Genomic DNA, 18880 nt, shown 5'->3' on the forward strand with positions numbered 1-18880 from the left:
TCGAAGAAATTTAAGAAAATACTGATTGTAGGGCAGTATTTATAATTGGGTCCAAGCAGAAACATACGCAAAACGTGTTTGTTTTGTTTGGCCCTGTGTTTCAGAGAACAAGCTCAGACCTGATTATAAATCCAATCCAAACACAAGCTGAGTGGAGAGACCGTTAATTCATTTGTAGTGTCTTTACCAGTGGATACCAATCAGTTACTTCTCTTGGAGAGGCCATTCCAGTTAAATTCATGTGGACTGGGACTGGGATGTTCATAACCTGGAAGTGTGAGCTTGTCTCGCAGGCTCCTCAATCCCATTGGCCAGGGTTCGTTTTTTTAAAATCTAGCTCTGGGATTGTCCTTGCATAGTCTTTTAAGTGTTCTTTGTGGGCAGGGGTGGATGAGAGAATCATAGTTGGATTATTTATTTTGTGTGCTAAAGATAGGGGAAAATAAGATTATTTGAGTCCTTTCGTGTTTCTGAAAATAAAATATTGTCTTAACTTATGATTCATTTTTTCATTATTTTATCTTTCAATACATCACTTTGAGATTAAGTTTATCACAGACAAGGGGAGTTGAGACTGCTTCTAGGGTTCAAAGCATTGAGCACCCTCAATGCTCATTGACTTCGGTGGGAGTTGAAGATACTGTGACAAAGTTCCTGCTCTACCTTGGTGGGTCTTGCGCTTATTGGCAGATTTGCTTGCCTTGGAGCTTCACAGCAGCCCTCAACTTGGCCGTTTTTCTGAACCCACAGTCTAGGTCGACTTCTCCTGTGTCTGACCAGGAGTTGGGAGGATTTGGAGAGAACCCAGGCCCGCCCTCTACTCTGGGTTCCAGCCCAGGGCCCTGTGGAATGCAGCTATCTAGAGTGCCTCCTGGAACAGCTGTGCGACAGCTACAACTCCCTGGGCTACTTCCCCATGGCCTCCTCCCAGCACCTTCTTTATCCTCACCATAGGACCTTCCTCCTGGTGTCTGATAATGCTTGTACACCTCAGTCCTCCAACAGTCCACGTTCTCACTCTCACTCTCAGCTCCTAGTGCCTCTTGCTCCCAGCTCCTCACACCCACCACAAACTGAAGTGAGCTCCTTTTTAAAACCCAGGTGCCCGGATTAGCCTGCCTTAATTGATTCTAGCAGCTTCTTGATTGGCTGCAGGTGTTCTAATCAGCCTGTCTTAATTGTCTCCAGAAGGTTCCTGATTGTTCTGGAACCTTCCCTGTTACCTTACCCAGGGAAAAGGGACCTACTTCACTTGCTGCTCAGCTATCTGCTTTCTATTCTCTCCTAAAGCCCCCTGGCCTGGGCTTTTCTTACTTTTTGACCCTGCTTCAGTTCCCCCCCGCAACCGGGCCAGACGCCTTTTCTTTGTTTTGTTTTTTGTTTTTTTTGTTGTTTTTCTTTGCTGCCGTTCGAGTGCTGGTCGGCTGCCAGCTTGCCTGCCAGCCCCCCCACACCTGCCCTCGGACACTGCTATTGCTCCAGCTGAAACCCCCGGGGGGGGGGGGGGGGACTGCCGACCCGCTCCCCGGAGGAGGGGAGTGGAAGCCCCCAGACCCAGCTGTTTGCTGTTCATCTGTGGTCCTGTAATTAACCGACAAGTTATTTTTTTTTTCTTCTTATCTACTTGGCATTTTTGGAATGTTCCACAAAGCCCGGGAGAGAAGACAGCCGACAAAGACATCACCCAGGGAAGCTACAAATCATCGTGGAGGGGGCTGTAAGACTGAGTAACTTTTGAACTGTACCCTCGTGTGGGGGGAGTTTGACTGTGTCATAACTGCGTTTGTAGGGGCACAGGGGTGTGGCACAGAGCTGCCCCCCCCGATCCATCGGTGCCCCCCCAACACTACTATAACCGTCACGGCCCCCCTGCCGTCCGTTCCTGCTGGCAACTTGCCATCTGCCTTTGGATTCAGCTGCTTGCTCTGAATTTCGCCGTCCGGACCAGACACAACAGCCGACCAAACGAGACTCTTTGGACAAACACGTGTGGGACCACGTTCCCCCCCACCACCCCCGGACTGCCCACCCCACAGTTTGCCCCTACTACCTAACCCCAACTCCTGTTTCCTCCCCCTGTCCAGTCCAACCCATTTGGTCCCCCTCCCCCCGCCTGCAGCCCAACAGGGAGAAGCGGTTAATCTGCTTCCCCCTCCCCCCTCCTCCTTCTGGTGTCTCCCCGCCTCTTCCTGCTCACGATGGCGGGGAATGAGAGGGGTGAGGCCCCTTTAGTAACCTCAGCTGCCCCTCCCCCACATACCCCCCTGCCCAAGCCTCCCCCCCCACCACTGCTGCCAAAACACCTGCCACGGCCCCCGCTGGGGCATCGGTAGCAGGAGGCACCGGGGCGACTACTGCCGCTGCTACACCCCCCCACCCCCAGATTCTAGGAGAGCCCCTCCAGTTGGCCAGAAAGGCCAGGATGTGAAGAGGGGAAAGAGCCCTGCTACAACCACCAGGCCCTCCATGGCAGGTGCTGCCCCCACCGCTGCGGCCTCGTCATCGACCATGGCGTCTCTCCCCGCTGTTGCCTCCACCAGCTCTGCGAGCGTCCCTCCCTTGGCCCCCAGGGCGTAGGCCCGGGTGGTAGCAGCCCCCCACCGCCTGCGGCCTCATCATCTCGCCCACCCACCACCTCCGCTACCATCAATAGCGGCCGGGGCCCCTTCCCCATCATGACCAGGAAGCACGGCATCCATTGCCTCCTGGTGCCCACCTCGCCCCACGTGGAGACATACGTGCAGGCGTTGGTGAGGGTGGTAGGACCCACGGCTATTGTGGCAGCCTCCAAAATGTACGGGAACGTCGTCTTTTTCTTGGCATCGGAGGCTGCCGCCCAGGAGGCGGTGGAGAAGGGCCTGGCGGTGGGGGGGGGTGTTCGTTCCCCTGGAACCGCTAGTGGACCTGGGCGTCCGCCTAATCCTGACCTCCGTCCCTCCTCTTCTACCCAATGCCGCCCTGTTACCTGTTCTCTCCACCCTGGGGAAATCCATTTCTGTCATCAGCCCTCTCCCGTTGGGCTGCAAGGACCCCACCCTCCATCACGTTCTTTCGTTCCGCTGGCAAGTGCAGTTTCTACCGCCGCCGGCAGTGTGTGACGGAGAGGCGCTCGAGGGGTCCTTCCTAGTCCTCTACCAGGGAGCCCGCTATTGGGTCTTTTACTCCACAGGAGAGGCCCGGTGCTACCTCTGCCGATCAGCGGGGCATGTCCGAAGACACTGCCTCTTGGCCCGGTGGGGAGGGGCACCCGAGACCCCCAAGACCCGGCAGGACATCGGCTCCGTCGTTGCCGATGCCCCTGGCTGCCCGGTACCTGAAACCACCTCTCCTCCTGCTCGATCAACCGCTGCTCCTACCCGGGCCCAAGAGACACCTCCCCTACAACGCCCAGACGAGCGAGGGAGCCCCGCCCTTGCTGTTAACAATCCAGCAGAGCCTATGGAGGAAGATGCAGCAAAGATATTATCAGGCATAGGAGAGGGCCCGCCCCAAGGAGAACTGCCCCCCCCATGCTGCCTCACCGTTACCCCCCCAAGCCCCTGAACCATCGCCTCTGCCCCCCAACACGACCCCTGCTAACCACCCCCCAGACGATGCTATGGAGGGCTGGACCCTAGTCCAGGGAAAGCGAGACAAGCGGAAGGCTCGAGCTCTGCTGCACCCATCCGATGCGGAGGCTCCCCGGAAGACCAGGAAGGGAGGCACTGACACTGAGCCTTCCACTGTGCCTACGAGTGAGATCCCTCCGCTGGTGTCGGGAGGGGAAGACAAAATAGCACTGGAAGGTAGAATCTCCCCTCCACGGGAGACCCTCCCCTCTGAGACCCCTGAGGAAGCCCCTTCTGCCCGAATATCACCCGAACCCCCCGCGAACCCCGAAGCGACCATCGTAGTGGGCACCAGAGGGTAGACCCCTGGGGTGGCAGAAGACGACCCCTCCTCCATGTATGAGGAGATCGAGGCCCTAGGTTTGACCCCGGTCACCAAGGGAGAGAATGACCTACTGCCGGCTGGCCTCGATCTGGGCAACCTTACCCCAGTCCCCCTTTCCCCATGCTCCCTCCCCCTAACCGCCTTCCTGGACGGGCACCCTACAGAAGGTGGTCGACCACCTGATGCCATGGCTGCCAAATCCACCACAGAGCCTCCGCCTAGCATCACTGGGAGCCCCCTCCCCATCCCCTTAACCCTCGAATCTGTTCGGGAGGCACCACCTCTCAGCTGCTTGCCTCCCGAAGCCCAGAGCCTCGCCACTGACCCCGCCCCCACCCCTGTCCCTGCCCAATCCACCTCTTTCTGCAATGCTATTGCTACCCCTGGGGTTATTTCTTTCCCGTTTTTTGCGGATTCCCCCCAAGGAGCAGCCTTTGCATTTTCCTGCCGCGACCCATTAGGAGCTGCAATTTTCCCTCCGCCATCCCCTTCTACCCCAAGGCTTGAGACGGAGATAATAACTTTAGCCTGTCAGAAACCCTGTCGGTGGTCCGCACCCTGCCTGCCCGCCTCAGCGGACCACGAGGCTGCACCAAGAGCCCCACTAGGGAATAACCAGGAAATCGCAACCCCATCCCCACCATGAGCTGCGAAAAGCATTGCGGGAGTTTTTAGAAAACATCCGTGGCTCCCGCAACAGGGTACAGCTGGCTTTCCAGCTATGGGGAGACTTTGATCAACTCCTCCAGGCCACAAGGGCCCTTATAAAGGAGGGTAGAGGGAAAGGAAGGCACGGTGCCGCGGCCTACGGGCGAGCCCGCAGCTTCCGTGATGATTTACTCACTTACGGGATGGGTCACGGATTGTTGCACGACGCGCCGGGGGCCGCGAACACCCCTGCCAACAAGGAAACCCCACTCCCCCAGCCCTCCGCATGACGCCTCTCATTATCGCAACTTTGAACACCAGGGGCTGCAGGATAGCTCTCCGCAGGTCCCAGGTGCTCTCTTACCTTCAGAAAGGGGGGTACTCTGTGGTTTTCCTGCAGGAGACCCATACGGATCCGACCGCCGAGGACAGCTGGCGGCTGGAGTGGGGGGACGGGGTCTACTCTGAGTCCGTATGGAGGGGCTCGTGGTCGACCTCGTTAACATCTATGCCCCGACAATGAGCCCGAAGCGGCCGCAATTCTATCAGCGGGTGTCCGACTTCCTCGGCACCCTAGATTCTCACGAGTGCCTAGTCCTGGGAGGGGACTTTAACACCACCCTCGAGGAACAGGACTGCTCAGGGGCCAAGCTGAGCCCGGCCGCCGCAAACATTCTCCGAAGGATAGTCGAACATCGCTCCCTAGCGGACGTCTGGCGTGACCATCACCCAGATGACAATTCCACGTTCACCTTTGTCCGGGTGGAGGCCCATCGGTCACACCACTCTCAGTTGGACCGTATTTATTTATCCCGTTTCCATCTTTCACAAGCCCACTCCTCCAACATTCGGCCGGCCCCATTTTCCGACCATCATCTCGCCACCATAACAGCCTCCCTCCGCACAGAGAGGCCAGGGCCGGACTATTGGCATTTTAACAACAGCCTGTTGGAGGATGAGGGCTTCGTGATGTCCTTCCGGGAGTTTTGGCTGGCCTGGCAAGAGCAGCAGCGTGCCTTTCCCTCGGCGCGACGATGGTGGGATCTAGGGAAGGTGCGCGCCAAGCTCTTCTGCTGTGACTACACTCGGGGCACTAGCCGAAGGAGAAATGCAGCGACAGAGCAGTTGGAACGGGAGGTCTTAGAGATGGAGAGGTGTCTGGCCACCAGCCCCAAGGACCCATTCCTTTGCGGAGCGTGCTGGGAGAAGCGGGAGGAGCTCCGGGCCCTCGAGGACCATCGGGCCTTTGTTCGATCCCGCATCCGCCTCCTTCGGGAGATGGATCGCGGCTCCCATTTCTTTTACGCCCTTGAGAAAATGAGGGGGGCCAAGAAACACGTCACCTGCCTTCTAGCAGAAGACGGCGCCCCCCTCACGGATCTGGTGGAGATGTGTGGGAGGGCCCATGACTTCTACACACACCTTTTCTCCCCGGATCCGACCGATCCTGGCACTTGCAAGGTGCTCTGGGAGGAACTCCCCACGGTCAGCGTGGGCGACCGAGACCGACTAGAGCTGCCTCTCACCGTGGCCGAGTTCTTGGAAGCCCTCCATCGCATGCCCACTAATAAATCTCCGGGCATGGACAGGCTGAACGTGGAGTTCTACCGTGCGTTCTGGGACATCCTTGGCCCAGACCTGGCCACTGTCTGGGCTGAGTCTTTGCAGGGTGGGGTCCTTCCTCTTTCGTGCAGGCGAGCGGTGCTCGCCTTGTTGCCGAAGAAGGGGGACTGCCGCGATTTACGAAACTGGCGTCCCGTCTTGCTTCTTAGCACGGATTACAAAATCGTAGCGAAAGCAATCTCGCTGCGGCTAGGGTCCGTGATGGCGGACGTGATCCACCCAGACCAGACCTATACTGTCCCGGGCCGCAGCATTTTTGACAACCTATTTCTAGTCGGAGACCTTTTGGAACTTGGGCGTAGAGACGGTCTGTCGTTCGCCCTCCTGTCTCTTGATCAGGAGAAGGCGTTCGATAGATTGGACCCTGGGTACCTCCTGGGCACTTTGCAGGCATTTGGATTCGGACCTCAGTTTGTGAGTTTTCTCCGGGTGCTGTACGCTTCCGCGGAGCGTCTGGCTAGGCTCAGCTGGACCCTGACTGAACCGGTCAGCTTCGGGCGAGGAGTACAGCACGGGTGCCCCCTCTCGGGCCAGCTGTACGCTCTGGCAATCGAGCCCTTCCTCTGTCTCCTCCGCTGGAGGTTGACAGGGTTGGTGCTGCAGAAGCCGGAGCTGTGGCTGGTCCTGTCGGCGTACGCTGATGTCGTGCTCCTCGTGGTCCAGGACCCGGGGGACTTGGCACAGGTGGAGGCTTGCCAGGCCATCTATTTGGCAGCCTCCTCCGCCCGAGTCAACTGGGTCAAGAGCTCTGGCTTGGCGGTGGGGGACTGGCGTCAGGTGAGCTCCATCCCACCTGCGCTTCAGACCATCCGATGGAGCGCAGGTCCACTGCTGTACCTAGGCGTTTACCTTTCTGCCATGCACCCTTCTCTGCTGGAGAACTGGCAAAATTTAGAAGGCAGGGTGATAGAGCAGCTCCGGAAATGGACGAGGCTACTCCGATGTCTCTCCCTCCAAGGGAGAGCACTGGTGCTTAACCAACTAGTCCTGTCCACGCTCTGGTCCCGGCCCCGGGTTTCCTGACCAACCTCCAGACATCGATTCTAGAGTTCTTTTGGTCAGGAATGCACTGGGACCCTGTTGGGGTTCTTCATATACCCCTGAAGGAAGGAGGGCAGGGCCTGAAGTGTCTGCACACTCAGGTCCGTGTCTTCCGCCTCCAGGCCCTGCAGAGGCTCCTTTATAGCGCAGGTAGATCGACGTGGAGCATACTGGCGCACGCCTTCCTGCGCCACTTCCAAGGGCTCTGATACGACTGGCAGCTCTTTTATCTCTGTCCGAGAGGTTTTCTGCGAGACCTCTCTGGGCTGCTGGTCTTCTACCAGGAGCTCCTCGGACCTGGAAACTGTTTTCAACAACCAGGTCCGTGGCGGTCACCGTGGGAGCAGATCTCCTCGCGGAGCCCCTGCTACACAACCCCCAGCTCCGTGTGCAGGCGGCGGAGTCCCGCTCGGTGCGCCAGAGTTTGGTCCTGGCAGAAGTCACGAGAGTTGGAGACTGGCTGGATCCCCTGACGCTTGCTCGGTGCATGGGGCTCTCCAGACCTCATACCCCCCCGGCGCGTTCTTCAGGAGGTGAAGGCCGCCTTAACGCCCGCTGCTCGGGCTTATCTCAACCGAACCGTGCGCAAGGGCGCACCCCGCCCACCCTCCCTCTACCCCAGGGCTGCCGGACCTTTCAATTGGGCCCCTACCCCGTAGATCCCAACAAACCCCTCACCCTTTCACTGCGAGCCGGCTGCATGAACTGCAGCCGGTCAGCTTCCAAATTGCGCCACGGAAATATCTATACACACTCACGTTCACACCCTTCACGCCCACACCCTGGTGTCCCACCCCGATACAAAGTGGCGGGACCTCCTGCCACCTTTGGAGGGTGAGCAACCCCGGTGGGCCAGCCTGTATTCCACCTTGGTCCCAAGGCCCGTTGGGGACATTATTTGGCGGCTCCTTCACGGAGCTGTGAGCACGGGTGTGTTTTTGACGCGGTTCACCCCCATCCCGGATACTTGCCCTTTTTGCAACGTGAGGGAAACTCTGGCGCACGTATATTTAGAGTGTGCCAGGCTGCAGCCCCTTTTCCGGCTCCTCGCGAATATTTTCTTACGCTTTTGGCTACACTTTTCCCCTCACCTTTTTATCTACACACTCCCCATCCGTGGCCCCACAAAATCGCGAGATCCCCTGGTTAACCTCCTCCTAGCCCTAGCTAAAACAACCATTTATAAAACCAGAGAGGGGAGGTTGGCTAATGAAGCGTCCTGCGATTGTAGGGCCGTTTTCCGATCCTCAGTACATTCACGTATCCAGGCGGAGTTCCTCTGAGCGGCGTCCACTGACTCCCTTGACGCCTTCGAGGAGCGGTGGACGCTGTCCGAGGTTCTCTGCTCGGTGACCCCGTCCGGTTCCCTCCGTCTGACCCTTTGATTGAGGGGAAGAGAGAGAGGCCCCAGCCGTTGCCGCTGTGGATACCATCATCACTGTCACCTAGGAGGGGTCCTATCACATGTGGGTGTACGTGTGTCCGTCCCCCCCCTTAAACCGCTACCCCACAGCCGTGCCCATCTTGTCGGGCACTCTCAGGAGAGGAATAATCGGTGACACTGGGCGTGGCACTAGGTAACTCGAGGGGGTGGAAGACCACGAGTGTCGAGGAAGCTGCCCCGCTCTGGGCCCAGGCTAGCCTGAACACTTCTTCCTCCTGAAGGCTGCTGTGTTATACCTTGTGCTTGCTTTTGTTTTGTTGCATAGTTTTGCTTTATCCTTTTTGGTGATTCTTTGTAAGTGTTACACAAATAAAATTCTTTTCTGCTTCAAAAAAAAAAAAATTACTCTCCTATAGCCATCTGGCCCGACCCTGTCACAATACTCATATCTGGCTCAGCGTCCTGAAAGATCAAGCCCATCATCATTTCTTCTATCTGTCCTCCTTTTACTTTGTGTTTAGCAACTTTCCAGTAGGAAACTTTACATACAGACATTCACAGTAGCATCCAGTGATAGCAGCAAATAGATTTGCTGCTGCGGGTTTTGTTAAAGAAGAACTCCTAGTTTGAACCATCCATTATTTTCTGTTACTGATTATTTAAAAACATTCACTCCAGTGCATCACGTTTCTTATTCTCCCAGATTTTGCACAGTAGCTTCCCATTATATAACACATATAGTTACTACAAACAAATTTTACATTGAAAACTAGTTAAGGTTGCTTAAGGGAAAAACCCTCCCACGCTAACCCTTCAAACCAAGGAAATGACATGTTAAGGGAACCATTTTCACCACATCATTACACCCACACATGACATTTACCATTCTGACAGATTCTGCAGCTCCACAAATAACTCCCTTCCGCTTCCCACACAACCCCCCCACCACACACACACACTACACACAATACTTGCAAATCACTCACTATAACACCATACCTTACTTCAGACTTTACACACCCACACATATAATAGATCTGGAACTTACCCAGTGGTCATATTTTAAGAGTACATACAAGTTGCTATTTCGAAGTTCAGAATTAAAGTGTCCTATTATCATAGGCAGAGCTGGTAGTGCCGCTTATAGTTAAGGTTGCCTGACACTTCACATGATAAGATCCTGTTGTCAGTTTCTTATAACTTTGCTGGACTTTAACTATATGGGCAGACATTTTCCATGCTGCATATCTACCTCAAGCTCAGGTTTTTTGGAAATTTTTCACAAAAATGGTCCAGCAGTTCCTGAGAACAAATGTAGAGGGAAATATATTGTTTTGCCCATGTGGGGAAAAAAAAAAAAGTCTTACAGCCATTTCATTCAGAAGCTCTCGTGCCTCCATGTTTCGGAGCAAAGGCTTGAAATTTGGCAAGGGGTGGTCTTTGTGTCAGGGATGTGCCTTTTGCTGTTCTCATGAAAAACTACCTAAATTTGGTCAAATTCTAAACCTTTGAAAAATTGTCATTTGCACATGTTCAGTAGAGAATTGTTAGTTTGGAGGCTGAATTTTCTGAAGATTAATCTGCACTGATAATGTTCCAACCCAGGAAGGTAGGGGCAGAACAGTACTTTCCCTGCAGTTGCTTCTTCCGGCTCCTGGGAACCACTGTGGCACTGGGCACCGGAAAGGACAGCAGGAAGACTGTCTCCTTTGTGCTTTCAGTACTCCCGCTGCTTTTACCCGGGCACGATAGAGTAAGAAACAGCTTGTCTTGAATATAGTGGGGACAAGAGCTGGGCAGAAGTATGGTGTGCGGAATAGATTGGGACATGGGGTCTGGAGATGGGGGGGACTAGGAGCTGGGAGATTGAATGCATCCTGTCCATTGGATGACGCAGGAGAGCTATGGAAAAAATAGTATTAAAGACTAGTAGCATAAGGCATATGCACAAGGGAATGGAATTAAGGCTGCACAGGCAACCTTAATTCTGACATTTCCTAACTTGGAATGCTTGACTTTGCAACCTTAAGAGTCTGTTGCTTTAGCTTTTTGTATGTAAAAGTGTGTGTATTGTGAGTAGCATGGGGTTCTTCTGTATGTGGACAGGAGTTATTTGTGGAGCTGCAGAGCCTGTCAATGATTGCTCTGAGGTTTAGACATAAGCTCCCTGCTCTGATGTGACTGAGCTAGACCATCAGAGTGGAATCTGTGCTGATGCAGCCACCTACCCCGTACATTGCCAGAACCTTTTCTGTAGCCTCATGGGGTTGTCCAGTCACACACACCCTCTTCTTAGACCTAATAGCCCTCCATTACCCACCCATGTCTTCGATTGCCGCTCAGACTGCCTGCATTTTTAGTCCTCCCACAACTTATCTGCCCTATAATTCTGCATACAAAAGGGCCTAGGGGAGCCTCAATTTCCCCCCTCTATGCTCTCAACAAATCTCACTTTAGCTAGGGAAACTGGGCATACAGTGAGACCCGCAGTGCTGGTGAGACAAGCCTCTACAAGGTCCTAAGAGTGGCTGGAGTTAGTTAGTTGGGGGTGCTGAAAACATGAGATTCACCCAAACTTCTCTAAAGAAGGGGGTTTGCAGGTTTATATCTCACCCAGGAACATTTTTAATGCTCACAATACCCTCAGAAATTCAAGGTCAGCTCAAGGAGCATTTCCCAGTTTTAGTTTATTTAAATGGTAATGGGCTGAGCAACACAGAGGTAGTCAGTTCCCATCAAAGCCAAAAGCTTGATATGGCCTTCACTATGGAACCACTATCAGCAACTCCATAATTTAATAGTGAAGCTACAAGTGATTACTCTGGTATCGTTAATCAATTTATAAATAAAAGATCTGATCCACAGCTGGTATAAATCTGTGGGACTCCTTTGACTTCAGTGGAACAGGGCTGACTTACACCAGACGAGAAGGATCTGGTCTGCTGACTTCAGTAGAGCTATCCTGATATACACCTTCTGAGAATCTGGTTCAAAATATACAACTTAATATATAAATGCAGTTACAATAATCAGACTAGTTTGTTCTTCAACAGCCTGTTATGATTCCAACCTAGATTTTCTTATTTTTAAAGATATTGACGAATGCCTGACCCAAGGTATTTGTCCAGATGAACAATGCATTAATGGTCCTGGCTCTTACCACTGCGTTCCTTGCACAGATGGATTCAGAGGCTGGAATGGACAGTGCCATGGTATGTTCTGCAGTGTTTGTATCCCAAATATTGTTTCATTTGTGTTCTGAGAGACTGGTGTTAATGGAAATGTCCCAAAAAGGCCTCCTTTTGTTACTGAACTAGAAACTGAAGGTACGTAAGATTTCAAAATGATTTCTGGTTTTGGAGAGAGAGGGAGACAGACAAGGTTTCCTCACTATAGAGCAATGAAAATTAAATTTAGGATGTAAGTATCATGAGATGTGAAAGTGGAATTTTAGAAATATGAAAATACAGAATTTTAAAATGTAAGAGATTTTTAAACTAGTGATATGCTAGAATGCCATTGTTAAGGTTAGTAAGCAAGTGGAAAAAATTGAGATTGCTATAATACTTAGATGTGAATGGCATCCTGTTGAAGAAAATTCAGATACTGCTTCACAAAGCACACTGACAACATCTCTTAATTATTAGTATTTCCACCAAATCATTCAGCACACTTATAGCAGTTTCACAGCCATTCAATAAGGATTATTTTTAGGTCAGGTTGTATGATAGATTTTTCACACTCCCTATTTCTCCCTATTATTGTTTTTTTCCCAGTTGTTTGCCTTCCTTTTTTCAAGGACATTGACGTCTGTTTCTGAAACTGGTAGCAAAGGGCAATCAGAGGTGTTGTGTAATAATTTTACAGTGCTACTTGTCTTCAGGAGCTGAGAGTACCACCTGCTGGATTAATTGAAGCACGATTGCATTTCAGTTCTGAGGGAAGTGATTTGTGTGTGCACGCATGCGTGCATGCATCCAGGGGTGTATGTACATATATGCATGCACACACTGTACTTTGTGCAATGATTTGGGACTCTTTCTACAATACAAGATTTCCATTTATTATTTGGGAAGTACAAAGTTGCCTTTTTTATATATATATTCCTTTTTTATATATAGTACAGTTGAATATACAGCTTCAACGGTGGAGTGCATATTTTCTAGGAAGAGTGCATATTTTCTAACATTAGGCTTGATTTTTATACCGCCACAGAAATAGCTTTACAGAGATAACCCAGTTCAAAATACCAGTATTCTAGTGCAGTCCCAGAATTACATCACTTAAATTTTTCATTTTGCCAGCCAGATTATTAAAATTGCAAGCAGAGATGTTATATCACTGCATTACTCAGCCCAGAGTCACAAACTTAACTGCTTGCTCCAAGCAATAAATCTCTGTTTTGAATTACTGAAGTCATATATAATCTTTTATTAAAGGCATGCAAAGTACTTTTTCCTTTTCTCTTATTTCATGTAAAATTCTAAATCACATATAACCAAGGCAATTCATCCACACTTTTCGTGATATGATCAGTCTTCATTTTCTGCTTATCCTGGACTTGAATTCCATTCAAAATTATCCACATGAACTTTAGTAGGTTTAATGGGGACAGATTTTTCCTTCTTAACTCAACTCTGTAGCTTTATAATAAAGTTCCCTTTAAACAATGTGGCAAAAATCCATCCTACTCTATCTGTGAAGGTATTTATAGGCAAACTTGAGAGTCCCTTCTGCATTCAGCTCGTTGGTCAGATTCTTGATGAACCTTCATACCAATTGCCATTCTGTAGTTTCCCTCTGCAAGTCAGTCTTCTGTAGTTCTTTTCCTATTCTTGTTCTCCATTCCTGCACTCCTTTTAATTGATCCCTTAGGAAACAAATTTCAACAATCCCAGTGCTCTTTAACAGTACAAATTATATCCTCCCCTGTTTTATGAAAGGTAAGCATATCATTTCAATTTAAATTTAGGTAGATTTACATGTATATGACATTAGGAACTGTGTGGGATAGGGACATCAAAATCAAAAATTAACAGGCTGAAATTGAAAATCACATCTCAGTCCTCATCCTCAAAGGAAATCTGCACAACACCTTCAAAAGGCGAGCCTGGAAACTTACATTCATAACTCTGCAAGATACCAAAAATCATGGGCTTAATAAAGACACTGGATTTATGGCTCATTACAGCAATTGGTAACCCACTTATCCTCCTTTGTCCTATGATTGTAGAGGTGTTAGCTGCCCACTTCACCTCGAATGGTCTCTTGCAGCGTGTGCTAATTGAAAATCTGTTCCATGTTGTATTTAGCTGTTACACTCTGGGTACCTTTCCCAGACGTGAAGGAGAGCTCTGTGAGTATGTATACACTGCAGTTAAAAACCTGCAGTTGGCCCATGTCAGCTGATTCAGGCTTGTGGGGCTCAGACTAAGGGGCTGTTTAATTGTGGTGTAGACATTTGGGCTCGGGCTGGAGCCCTGGCTCTAGGACCCTGCGAGATGGGAGGGTTGCAGAGCTCTGGCTGCAGCCTCGCTCCCTAAGCTTGAGTCAGCTGGCACAGGTGAGCCACTGGTGTCTAATTGCAACATAGAGATACCTTGTGTAAACTTGAAAGTTTGTGTCTTTCACCAACAGAATTTGGTCCAATAAAAGATATTACCACACCCACCTTGTCTCATTGATACAAGGTCTGGGAATTGCTATAATCAGTCCTAGAACCTGGGTGGATTGATTTAAATAAATGCAATTTGAATCAATTGTTAATTTTAAAAAAACTTGATTCTAATCACCAATTTAAATCTTTTTGTTTCCATTTTTAAAAAAAACTATTGTACATTGAAATCAAAATTGCTGATGTGATTACAATAAAAATCAGTAGTTTGTAAGTAAAGTTGAAGCAAGTTTCAATACAGTGATTGAATAAATGATAGCAGAAGCATTGAGAAATTTTCACAAATACTGTGTCTTCATATGCCATCTGGATTTTGTCCATTGATTTTCCTGCTTTCTTTACATCAAATGAGTTTTCTAACTTAGAATAAATTAGTCCAGGCCTAGAAAATGTTCTCTCTACACTTTCTATAGTACAGGCTACTGAAGAAGAAAAGCTGGTTTATCACTGCTGTGAATTCTATATCTGCATAGCCAGCAATTCCCCCAGTACAGTTGTTCACTTTACTAATAATTTCCACAGCAAACTTATTTTTTTTAACGGTTCTCCTCATTCCCTGAAATGTTGTATGGTGGGCAGGATTGATGGATGATTAGCAGATGCCCAAGTCACAGTGCCATCCCCATCATTTGTATTTAGACACTTAATTTTGTAATTTGGATTGAGAACATTGTGTGATATATAACAGAATGGAGTAAGTGCTTGCTCCCTCTGTTTCTGCACTGCCTGTGAGTTAAATTTGTCTTTAGTTCTCTCTTTCTGCAGTGTTTTCTGGTGTTCTTTCAAAATTTCAACAGCATCAGCAATATAATATCTATCTCTAGCTGTCATTTTCCAGTTGAATTCAATATATTCATCATGTCTTCTACATTTCTTTTTAGTTGTATGATACAATTTTTTGCAATGATGTTGCTACCTATTGTGTCAAATATTTCTTCAAAAATTGTCATCGGGACAGGTTGGTTATTAACAAACAGTTGAAAATTTCAGCCACCCAATTCCACTCCACATTTTTGGGTAGAATAAGTTTTGACATTTTTCCTTAATGTTTCCCACAATAGCAATGTGGGGGGGGGGTGCTAGTATTTGCAAGACACTGGCAACCGCTAGCATTTTTAACAGTGTTATCTATGCTTGCAAGGAGTAAGTTTGTAGAATATTGGAGTAAAAATGCCAGCACCTGGTGACACCTGATCTGCACTCAAGCTGCACCGGTGTAAGCAACAATGAGCAAATTAAGGGGGGAAAAGATTAGTGTAGATAAGGATAGTGTGGGCATAGCTAACTCATGGTAAGAACTGCTTTAAAACTCTTTACCAGCCTAGGGTAGAATACAGTTCAGGGATCAAGAAATTTTAGATCCATGTGTTTTAACAAAAAAAGTGTTCTAATCTAAACTGGATTATGTTTTTTAAATATGATTTGGACAGACTTTGGCTGGTCCACAATGGCTGACCAAATCATGTCAGAACCCAATTTAATTGGATCCATGTTCACACACAATTTAAATACCATTCTATTGAAAGTCCTTGTAGATGGAAAAGGAGTACTTGTGGCACCTTAGAGACTAACCAATTTATTTGAGCATCAGCTTTCGTGAGCTACAGCTCACTTCATCGGATGCATACAGTGGAAAGTGTAGAAGATCTTTTTGTATACACAAAGCATGAAAAAATACCTCCTCCCACCCCACTCTCCTGCTGGTAATAGCTTATCTAAAGTGATCACTCTCCTTACAACGTGTAACAATGTGATAGGAACTAACGCATATATATATTCGTGCTTTCTTCGTATTCACAGATATAGATGAATGTCAGTATGGCAATCTCTGTACAAATGGACATTGTGAAAACATCGAGGGATCTTTCAGATGTACTTGTAGCCAAGGTTATAAACTATCTGCAGCAGGGGACCAGTGTGAAGGTAGGAATGTGGCTAAAACTCAGAATAATTCATCTAATGAGTCTATAGCATTTTGCATCCAGTAGGATCCCAAATGCTTTACAAAATAACTATTAATGCAAAACAACAAAATGTACAACATAAGCCCTGCATAGTTAAAATTTAAACAAGTCAGAAAATTCAAGAGCTAAAGTTTCTGTGTTAACTTGGCCTTGTTGTGCATTCTGTATACTTTGTAACATATATTATAAAATGTTATGATATCAAAGGCCTGGTCTACACTGGGGAGGAGGGAACAATCTAAGTTACGCAACTTCCGCTACGTGAATAATACTTAGATCTACTTACTGCGGTGTCTTCACTGCGGTAAGTCTACGGCTGATGCTCTCCTGTTGACTCTGCCTGCACCTCTGGCCCTGGTGGAGTACTGGAGTCGATGGGAGAGTGCTCGGCGGTCGATTTATTGCATCTAGACTAGACGCAATAAATCGACCCCCGCGGATCAATCGCTGCCTGTCGATCCAGCGGGTAATGTAGACAAGCCCTAAAAGTATCTTTCTAACAGTCTAACAAATACAAATAAACTCGTGTAGCTGTTTTAGGGACTTGCTGTGGAAGCAGGAAGTAACCTGAGGATCTGTCCCTCAATCATCTTTTTATGACACATTTATACAATATCTAGGACAATGGGACTTCTTGGTACAATTGTAAAAGGAATAATACTAATGATAATTTATTTCAGATTTCCTGCCAAACTTAAACAAATTTTAGGGGAAGATTGAGGGGCTTGGAGGAGTGGCTCAGGAGGCAAGACAGCCTGAGTTTAGAGGAAATATTTAGGCAAAGCTAGTCTACGTCCTCAGAACCCTTTATGGAAAAACACATTTATCAAGCTAGGCATACATGGAAAGTTGGCCCTTCCTGAAATGCACACCTCTAAAATAAGGACCTGATCCTGCAATGTAATGCATGTTTCTAGACACTAACCAGTCAATTAAGTCAATGGAGCTTCATAAATGTTAAAGCCAAAGGGACCATTATGTTTATCTTATCTGACCTCCTGTATAACACAGTCCAAAGAACCTCACCCCAGTAATTTCTGCATCAAGTCCATCACTTCTTTTTGAGCTATACCATATCTTTTAGAGGGGCATCCAGGCTTGATTCAAAGACTGTAAGTGATGGAGAATCCACCACATCATTTCACAGTGGTCTATCCATGCACATCACATTGCTGTTGACAGATATGAAATGGTATCTTTGTTTAATCAAAACCAATTTTGATCCCCCGCCCCTAGGGTGGACCATAACCAGCTAACATCTTTTTAAAGAAGTTAAAGCCTGTCAATACTAGGTGCTAAAACATTTTTAAGCACCACCAAATTAAAACTTGTTAGCTAATGCAATTTTTAAAAAACACCTTCTTTTTCTAGTTTAGACAAGCATTAAAGACCACACTGCTCCAGTAATACATGGCTCCCTAACATCATTCTGGGGTAATGGTTTGGTACTGACTCATAGAAACATGTGCTACCTTCTGAATCAGCAATACCACTTCCTGCAGAGTCCTATCCAATTTGGAGTATCCTATCCAAATCCAAATGTTGACCTGGGCTGACCCCACTTAAGTTTGTGAGAACTGAAGAGATCATTCTAAGCACTGCGGAATTACAGTGGGTATAGTAGCAAAGAGAGACATTTGACTCATCATAGTTACAGGATTAATTCTAATATAGAGCAACTGTTTAAATAAGAAAATCTAATCTTTATGTAAAATTTGACAGAAAAACAGCCTTCCAGTGTTTGCCTGAAAATCACACCCTGTTAGAAGGTGGTGATTCTGTTGGAAATTGTTTTGTGCGTTTTGCTGACTCAATGGGCCAGCTGGCTCATTACCTCAGCTAGCTATGTGGGAGGTGAAAGAAGCCCTCAGGCAAAGCATGTGTGTGTTCATGAAGGACAAATGGGTATTGAGAGAACCCTAAATGCAGGAGAAGTCTTAGGCTGAGGTTTCATCTAATAGTATTTTGAACTTACTTATTTGTTAGTAACCCAAACCAAAAGAAGAGTGATTTTGTTTTGACTCTTCAGTTTTGTTTGAGTGGGATGTTGAATACCTTCTGCTTAAAAACAGGCATTTTCAGAAGCACGGCATTACTGTTTTCTTTTTTAGACAAATATTTTCTTTTCATTCATAGATATCGATGAATGCCAGCAACATCATCTCTGCACAAATGGGAATTGCAGAAACACAGATGGGTCTTTCAGATGTATTTGTAGCCAAGGTTACACATTATCATCTATGGGAGACCAATGTGAAGGTAAGTATGTGACTTAAACTACTTATGGATTTTTTCAATGAGATCCTGAGTATTCTAACCATAGGCACAGCCACTTCTGAGGATGGAAAAGGAAGATAGATTTTTCTCCTCCTCTTCTCAATTCTTTACTATCCCATAGATGGTCTCTATCTATACCACCCCATATCTCATGTATTCTTACACACACAGTTCCTGTCACCTGCACCTATGGCTCCATGAGGAAAGCGAGGAGAATAATTTGATTGTTTCTTTTGAATAAGGAAATCTCCTCTTTGCTCAAATTCTAAAACAGAGGGCTGTATTCATCCCTGGTTACAAATGCTTCTGCCATCATGGAAAGTCCACCTACGTGGC

The 18880-nt window shown here is 48.1% G+C and overlaps 1 protein-coding gene across 1 annotated transcript in view; it reads left to right on the top strand.

The window, feature by feature from the left end:
- The window catches only part of LTBP1 (latent transforming growth factor beta binding protein 1), a 375845-nt gene that overhangs the window by 262711 nt on the left and 94254 nt on the right, over positions 1 to 18880 (top strand). Inside the window, exons 19-21 of the mRNA XM_077812182.1 lie at positions 11722 to 11841; positions 16104 to 16226; positions 18404 to 18526. Of these exons, the coding sequence (XP_077668308.1) occupies positions 11722 to 11841; positions 16104 to 16226; positions 18404 to 18526 (366 nt within the window). The remainder of the gene's footprint in view (positions 1 to 11721; positions 11842 to 16103; positions 16227 to 18403; positions 18527 to 18880) is intronic.

This window comes from Eretmochelys imbricata, chromosome 3 (assembly GCF_965152235.1).
Source record: "Eretmochelys imbricata isolate rEreImb1 chromosome 3, rEreImb1.hap1, whole genome shotgun sequence".
NCBI lineage: Eukaryota > Metazoa > Chordata > Testudines > Cheloniidae > Eretmochelys > Eretmochelys imbricata.